Genomic DNA, 8,326 nt, shown 5'->3' on the forward strand with positions numbered 1-8,326 from the left:
AGCAGCTCTGTGAGTAACACTTGGCTGCACAGCTCAGGATTGAGGGCTGGAAAAAAGTGTTCAAAGTGACCCAACAGTCTTTGGGATTTGTTCTAGGTTTGCTTTTTCTTGTTTTTATGTATGTTTTTCTGCTTGGCCTATGTTGAGTGCGTGGAAGTGTGCTATGCTGACAGGAAGAGAGTGGTTCCACCTCACAGACCCCAGCAGGCTCTGGTCTGATGTGACTCCAGCCCATCACTGGAGGAGCAGAGATGATGAGCTTGTGTTTGAAGGATCCCCTTTTGCCCAGCCACATTCCTACAGAGAGAAAGAGGGAGAGAAAACCAGGCAGCACCTTGTCAAAGACCAGAAATAACTGGGCTGAGGACATGAGTTGTATTGCTATCTGAAAAGATGAGGACTTTGCAATAAGTCCTTTGCAAATACTGATGGTTTTGTTAATAATAATAAATGATAAAAAATGATAAATAAACTTAGCAACAATAAAATACTCACTTAGGCTGGTGATTGCAGGGACCCAGGCATTGAGCAGAAGCACCCTGGTGTGGGGAAGGCTTAGTTTTCCTAAAACCTCCCTCACTGTGCCTTCATCAGAGGAGCTGCCTGTGGCTGATGCCTCCAGGAGCTTGCAGGGACCAGGCTGACCTTGTGCATGCTCTGCCTTTGGGATACTGGCTGTGTGCATCATGCATGATGCAGAGCTGCTGGAACTGGGTGGTGGCACATGGAGCAATTTGTCCTTCCCAGAGGCTGATGCTCCTGCCTGGTGCCTGAGGGCGTGGATGGTTCCCTGGTTTCTGTTATGAAGCTGTTCACTGAGGCAGTAGTTGTAAGTTTGTTTCTCCTGAAGTGCTTTGTTAACCTGGAGCATCTTGCAGGAGAGAAGAATGCCCTGTCTCTACAGGAAGCCGAAGGGTTTGGGTTTCTGGGACCGAAATCAACAGAATTAGAGCAAGATCACAAGAGCTTTGTGGCTGTGTGGGTGTTGTCTGGCACGACCTCTTTAGATGCAAATGTGTTGGGTTTTCTGCGAGCTGGGGCCAGCAGCCTCTGATCTGTGTCAGCTGGAGCTGGAGGAGGGCACGTGTCAGTAGATGCTGAGGACTTCTCTGTGTCTGCAAAGGCCTCCAGTTCCCCAAAGTGTGGCCGTGAGGCATTCACACCAGCAATCTGCGTGGCACTGTAATTCCAGTGGTGTGGAGGAGCAAGCAGGCTGTGTAGATCTGCCAGCCTTTAACAGCAGTGCCTGGGCACAGTCTGTGGTGCTAAAAGCCTTCATCATTCACTAAACAAACTCCCAGATGTGGGACAAAGACATTCTGGGTCCTGCTCTGTGGCGGCAGATCAGCTGCTGTGGGACCTCATGTGCTCACACCCTTGCAGCATCATCCCTTACCTAGGCAGGCTTGGTGAAGTGGGCAGGGATCAAGGTGAATCTGGTAAGTTAAGAAGGGAAATCCCAAACGGATATAACTAGAGGTGAAGGAAGATCCTGTGTGCCTCATCCCTCTCAGCCTCCCGGTGCCCTGAGTCTCCGCACGTGCATTATTCCTGCTTCGATGGCAGCAGGCAGCTCCTTGCATTCCCTGCCAGGAGCAGAACGTGGTGTGCTTGGCACTGCCTGGCACCTCTGACCACCCTGTCTTTGCAGGTCCAGAGGCAGTTCCCAGCCACACAGCCGGCATGACGGACGTTCCACGGGATGCTGGTCCCAAGCCGGCGGCGCCGACGCGGCCGGACAAACCGGCTGCAGACTTCGGCTACGTGGGGATAGATGCTATCCTGGAGCAGATGAGACGGAAAGCCATGAAGCAGGGGTTTGAGTTCAACATCATGGTCGTGGGTGAGTTCTCCCCCTGCACCAGCTGCCTGCAACGTGCTCAGCCAGTTGTTTTTATTGTTCCACGATGATGTTTGTCCTCTCTGGAGTCTCCTTGGGAGCAGTGACTTGGGCTCAGCACTGGGGTCTCTGCCTCTGGAGTCAGCACACCCTGCTCCCGAGGAGCTGGCCTGGGTTCAGCTGTTGTTAAAGCTGTTGGTGTGATGTGGTCCATAGTCCTGGGCGTGTTCCTGCATCTTGGGGTGCATTACCTGTAGGCACATCCCAAAGGGGAACACCTGGAAGAGTGCCAGGACTCACACGAGTTCCCTTGACAGCTCACCTGGGAAACCTGCACTGATTTGAGCAGTCAGAAGGCACGTTAGGGCTCAAGGGGTTGCACTGCTGCTGGTATACTAGAGCCCTCATCTTTGCTGGTATTTCCAGCAATTTGAGTACAATTCCTGCCTGTGGGTTTTCTTGTATTCAGGCAGTCACACTGCGAGTACCAGAGAAGAAATGCCAAAGACAGTGATTTACTGGTGGAAATAAAGACCAGCAAGAGTGGTTTGCATAGCCAGGTTGTTCAACTTGAGTGACTTCTACTGCTGGTGCCTCCTTTGGGGCCCTGAAGTGCAGCACAGTGGGAGTGAGAGTGTCCCAGGGGCTGTCCACGTGCAGGGAGAGAGGGCTGGAGGGTTGTATGTCCAAATCCTGTTGCCTACGAGCTTCTGTTCATTAGCTTTCCTAAACTGCATGGTGGATGGGACAAAGGAGCTTTATTTGAGCTAGAGACCACTGGCTGCATCTCCCATGCCTGTGGAGGGTATCCTGGGGGTCAGCCTGGGGTTATGGAAGGGCCTGATCCAGAGTCTGCTAATTCTGGTAAAAATATCAGTGTGCTGTAGCTTCTCAGCGAGCTCTGCTGATGTTCTGCCTTTCCCAGTTTTATATTTTCATTCTCTCTGTGGGGAGGACTCCCTGTCTGGGTGGTCACAGCAAGCATGGTCACTTCAGAACCAGTTCTTGTGAGATGTGTTAACAAAGCCAGCTCTTTGCTGCCAGAGAAGCAGAATTCCCAGGTCAGAGGACACTGCACTGGTCCTGAGAGCCCAAAAGTGAGATTTCCTGATTTCCTATTTCCCTGCCAGAGGAGGCTCCCATCCCTCCAGGAGCAGGCTGTGCTGCCACAGCACCTCAGCTTTCTGCTGTGCAGATGTGGAGGGATGTTGAGGAACGGGCCTGTCTTTGCCTTGGCAGCACCGTGTGTGGTATGAACGCCCGTGCTGCGGCGTGGCTGGAAAACATTGTTCTCCCCTTGGCAGGCCCTGGGCTGACTGTTTACAGGCTGGGGAATTCGTGGCAGCATAAACAAGTCGTGCTCTGGCCCTCCCAGAAGACGCAGGAGGAGCAGCACCTCGAAGGGAGCCCCTCAGGGAGGAGGTGCTGGGCTGAGGCTGGGAGGGAGCAGCCAGTCCTCATCCTGCTGTGCTTCTCTTGGGATGGTCAGGCTGCTGGGGATGAGTGTAGCTCTGTTATTCCCATTCAGTACAAGCTGTGAGTCCTTGTGTTGAAATTGTTACAATCCCTGTTTTACAGATGGGAGATGAGAGGAGGGATATGACTTCTGTGCAGGAGGAAGGAATTGAGCATCGCTGACACAGAGGGGTCACTCCACACTGTGTCCTTGTGATGAGGCTTTGTAAAAATCCTCTGCCCAGTCTACCAAGGTGCCCGTTCAAAAGGATTTCCCCAGACCAACCAGAGCTCTGAGGAGCCTTCAGGCTGAGATCATCTTAGCCCCTTGTCCTCTAAGGCTGCTGAGATGAGGAAAAACGTCTACACTTAAAAAAGCCCCAACAACCCAAAGCATTATCTTTTGTGTTCAGTTTTTGGTGCAGAGCAGCTGGAAGGAAAGGAGATGTGTCTGGAATCAGCTGTGTTTTCCCCACTGGATTTCAGCTCAGGGAGAGGTGCTGGGCTGCAAACCAGGGGTGTTGGAAGGAGATCTGCCCTGCACTCAGCCACGTGCACCGTGGCCATTGGGTTCCTGGGTAGAACCACGTGTTGCTCAGCAAGGTTAGCCAGCAGCCGTGGTTCAGATGGGGACATCATATCCATGGCTGCTGGGAATTCTCACCTCTGGCCCTTTTCCAGGCAGTGCAGCTCCTGCAGCTTGGTCAGACATGAATGCAGAGACCCACTGCCTGGAGCTCTTGGCAGCATGTCACCCTGCTTTCCCTTCTCCCCAGGTGCTCCATTTAGGATGGGCAGTGATGCAACAAGAGCTTCACTTTGGCTCTCTGCATGCACAGCTCCACACCTGTCTGTGCTTGGCCCTGTGTTTTTAGGCAGTACAGGACTGGGAGCACATGTCCCAGCCTGGTCTATGTGTTTCTCTTACAACCCAGCAGCTACAGTGGCTGACAAAGTGAGTTTTCCTGGACTGGATTGCAGCATGCCATTGGTAACATTGCAAACTCAGCTCTATATTGCTGTTTGATCAGGGAGTGGGGAGATGCCAAGGGTGATGCCCAGTGCTGGTGTGCTGGTTGGCCCTACATTTGACTTAGCATCGGGTGCCTTTGGCAGCCTGGATGGGTCAGGGTCCTGAAGGATGTGGGTGAAACACTTTGCAAGGCTAGGGACATGCCAGTGGCAATGCCATGATAGCTGGGTGCGACATGCCTTGGCAGAATGCGGCCAGAGGGGTCCCCGTGGTGTGTACAGGAACTCTGCAGTGTTTGCAGGGGTCACAGCCAAGTCTGCTCCCTGGGTTTTGAGGAGTTGCTCTGTTTTCTTTGTTCTGGAAAAATTCTGAAAGCTCCGAGGACAGTTGGTCTGGAGAGTCAAGAGCTGCTGGTGTCCTTTCTGCACAGATCAGCCTCAGCTCTGGCATATGAAGCAGGAAAATGCTTGTCTCTAAAAGCTGTTTTTTAACGCAGTTGTGGAATCTCATGTGCTTCCTGGGATGTTGTTTGTGGGGCTCCAAGAAGCTCGTGGCCTAGACCTGCTTAAGGGATCTCTGCAGCCAGCTGGTCTGATTGCAAAAGCTAATCCATCGGGGAAGCGGCAGCAGATGCAGCAGGGCTGAGGTTTGGAAGATTGTTGATGTTGTTAGTCCTGTCCAGCTAAGGGCCTGCCAAGGCCCTCCGAAGCTTTCCTTGTGGAGCTGGACAGAAGAGGCCACAGGAGGGTAAAGCCACAGATGTGTCAGGATGCTCCTTTGTGGGGTTCCGTGGTCCACATGCCCTTCTTCAGGGCTGCTGTGTCACTGGAGCCCTCAAATCATCCCTAATATTGTCTGCCTGTCCTTGAGGTTGCTATGATTTTGCCTGGATACCAGGAACCAGCTCTTGACCTGCTCCCTCCAAACAAGCTGGCTGCTTTGGAGCCAGGGAAGGTGCCCATGGCCTGCAGCATCCTCCTGCCAGGGATGGACTCTAGCTCCTTGAGCTGGGAGAGCTGCAGAGGAGCTGCTGCACCTCTTCCCTCCCTCTGTCGGATCCGGTGCAGGCTGAGTCTGTCAGCATCCCATCCCCTGGCCCCTGACAAAATCGCCAGGAAACAAGTGAGTGCTGACTGTGGTTTATCCTGCTCTTTTCCAGGTCAGAGTGGCTTGGGGAAATCCACATTAATCAACACCCTTTTCAAATCCAAAATCAGCCGGAAATCTGTACAGCCAACTTCTGAAGAGCGGATCCCCAAGACCATTGAAATCAAATCCATCACTCACGGTGAGGCTCTGCAGGTCCCACCTGGTCCTTTGGCTCTGCCTTGTGTCTCTGGGGGCTCACAGGGAGTGTGGACCTCCATTAAACCTCCACTCTTATCTCTCTGAAGGAGCTTTTACCATCCAGAGATGCTTGCAGGGCTGACAAAACATCTGTTTTTTCTTTATTCATCAGCATTGATTTCATTGTGTTGGAAGGGAACAAGTGAGGTGGCCGTGGGGGTGACATTTCAGGGTGGATATGGGGCTGGATCCTTTTGGAGGGCTGATTTGTGCCTGTGAGAAGCTGTGAAGGTGCTTTTCTGCCCTGGGAACAAGCTCCAGCCCTCTGGCTGATTTTGGAAGGGTCAGCTTGGCCAAAGCACCCATTGATGCTTGCCTAATGTACCAGCTTTCCTCTCCATTTCAGAGATTGAAGAGAAGGGGGTTCGCATGAAGCTGACTGTCATTGACACCCCAGGCTTTGGAGACCACATCAACAACGAGAACTGGTGAGCTGCTGCTCTGCCAAGGGGGTCAATGCAGAGGGAAGGCGAGTGAGCCCCGGGGCATCCTGACCTGGTGCTGAGGGCTGTAGCCTCGTCCTGTGCCACCCATGCTCTGTGGGGAGCAGCGAAGAGGGTTGTTGTGTTGGCAGCACTGTGCCATGCTCCCCGGGGCTGACCCTGGACCGTGTGAGAGTCCACAAACATCCTGCTGTTCCAGGCATGAGACAACCTTTGTTTGCAGCTGGGAGCAGCTGTGTGCCAGCAGGGCCAGTCCCCAGACCTCACTCATGTGGCTCTGAAGGCTGAGCTCTGCCCAGAGCCCCTGGGACAGTGGCTGGCTCTGTGGGTTTGCCCCCAGGGCTGGGATGGCCAATGGCAGGTGCCTTCTCCTCACCAGGAACTGGGCTGAGCTTGTGGGGTTTGATTCTGCTCTTGCTCCTGTGCCATGACACTGTGCAAGGGGCCAAGGCATGCTCCCAGCCCTGTCCTGCTCTACAGCTGGGTCCAGGAGGAGAAAAGGGAGCACTTTTTAGGCACTTGCTTGTCTAAGCCAGCCGGTAAATCCCCTCCTGTGGTGGTGTGTGGAGTTGCCAAGCAGTGAGTGCACAAGGTTTCGATTTATGGCATTCTGTAAGATGCTGAGCATCCCTGTTGGCAGGCTCTGCTTCACACAGGCAGGCTAGGTGGCAGGGTCAGGGTGGTCCAGATCCTCACATTGCTCAGTCATCCCATGTTCCTCTCTCTCTGCAGCTGGCAGCCCATCATGAAGTTCATCAATGACCAGTATGAGAAGTACCTGCAGGAGGAAATCAACATTAACCGGAAGAAGAGGATCCCTGACACGCGGGTGCACTGCTGTATATACTTCATCCCAGCCACAGGCCACTCGTATGTACCCTTCCATCCCTGCCACCCCCTTGGGCTTCCCTCTCCTGCCTTTGGTCTTGGGCAGCTCAGCCATCAGGGTCATGCCTAGGATCCTCCCATGTTTCCTGAGGAGCTTGAGGACAGTGTGTGGCTGTCCTTCCTAGGGCAGTACCATCTGGAGCCCAGAGAAATGTGGTGTTTCCTCTTCTGAAGGGCCAGCAAAGCCTCCCTGAGCTCCAGGTAACTACTTGCCTTGCTGTGGTCACCTGGCTTGCTTGACCAATGATGGACATCATCACTGAGCTCTCAAGTTGGAACGAGCAGCTGCCTTTGCAAGCAGAACATTATTTTTTTTGCTGTGCCCCTGCCATTGTAAGGGGAGAAGCCAGTTTTCCTTGTGCTTCCAAGGGAGCAAACACCCGCACCCTGTAAGGGTATTTTGTAGGTTGTTTGACTAGTCTGGAAGTGGGATGCTGTTTATTCAGCACAGAGCTCTCCTGGCTCTGGCACTTCTCAAGCGACAGCATCAAAGGCACAGATCTCACTCTATTTTTTTTTCCCTTTCTTTGTTTTTTTTTTCCTCCTAGGCACACAGCCCTCAGTGAATATCTGGGGCACTTAAAGTGTCTTGAAAAATGTGACTTAAAGTATCACAACATAAAACGAGGCCTAAGTTTCCTTTTGATTTGTGTCAATTCCTTCCACTTCTGGCTCTGTCTTCATGGGGATGTTTTTGGGCCTGTTTTCAAAAGTAAACTTGAGTTGCCAGCACTGTATTCATGTCAGCCTTTTCCACTTCCCCATGTAGAGATTTATTCCAGCAGAAAAGACTTTGTTTTGCTTCTGTCAGTGGGTAGACCAAAAATGCATCCTTCACTGGAATAAAGTGACGGCATGGGCCAGTTATGCTCCTCTTGTGTAACCGATCGGGAGCAGAGGGGCTGATGAAACATTTATGGTTTAATACAATAAAGCAGAAAAGGTTTCAAAGGGAGATGACATTTTTAGGCCAGTCTAGCGTGTTGGTCCTGCTTATCTCAGCCTGTATCTGGAGACACTGCCTTGGCAGGTCCGAGTGTTGCAGCATTAGCTATGCTCCAGCTTTTCCTCATCACTTTGGATGTTTAACTCTTAAAAACACATCTGATGCTTAGACCCTGCAAATACATGACCTGCAGGGAGGTTGGGAATTTTGGGTGCCTGGGCAGTGCAGGCAGTGGTGTGGAGCCCCATCCCCATGTCCCCTGCTGGAGCCTCTCCCGCCGCGTGCTCTGGTTTCTGTCACCCGCCGGCTAACAGCAATTGTGTGGATATTCAGCTGCTTTTTTTCTTTCTTTCCAGTGAACATGTGTTTCCAATATCCGAGAGAGCCTGGTGGTTGGGGGCCATTGTTGCTGAGCCCTGTGCTGATCCTCTTTC

General features: G+C 52.5%; 1 protein-coding gene across 1 annotated transcript in view; it reads left to right on the forward strand.

Annotated features, from left to right (window-relative positions):
* The first annotated feature begins 1,653 nt into the window (after positions 1 to 1,653).
* SEPT9 (septin 9) overlaps positions 1,654 to 8,326 on the forward strand; it is a 17,160-nt gene continuing 10,487 nt past the window's right edge. The window contains exons 1-4 of the mRNA XM_009075849.1: positions 1,654 to 1,843; positions 5,428 to 5,556; positions 5,962 to 6,043; positions 6,791 to 6,928. Of these exons, the coding sequence (XP_009074097.1) occupies positions 1,684 to 1,843; positions 5,428 to 5,556; positions 5,962 to 6,043; positions 6,791 to 6,928 (509 nt within the window). The 5' untranslated portion in view covers positions 1,654 to 1,683. The remainder of the gene's footprint in view (positions 1,844 to 5,427; positions 5,557 to 5,961; positions 6,044 to 6,790; positions 6,929 to 8,326) is intronic.

The sequence above is a fragment of the Acanthisitta chloris genome, unplaced genomic scaffold (genome assembly GCF_000695815.1).
Source record: "Acanthisitta chloris isolate BGI_N310 unplaced genomic scaffold, ASM69581v1 scaffold23675, whole genome shotgun sequence".
Classification (NCBI taxonomy): Eukaryota; Metazoa; Chordata; class Aves; order Passeriformes; family Acanthisittidae; genus Acanthisitta; species Acanthisitta chloris.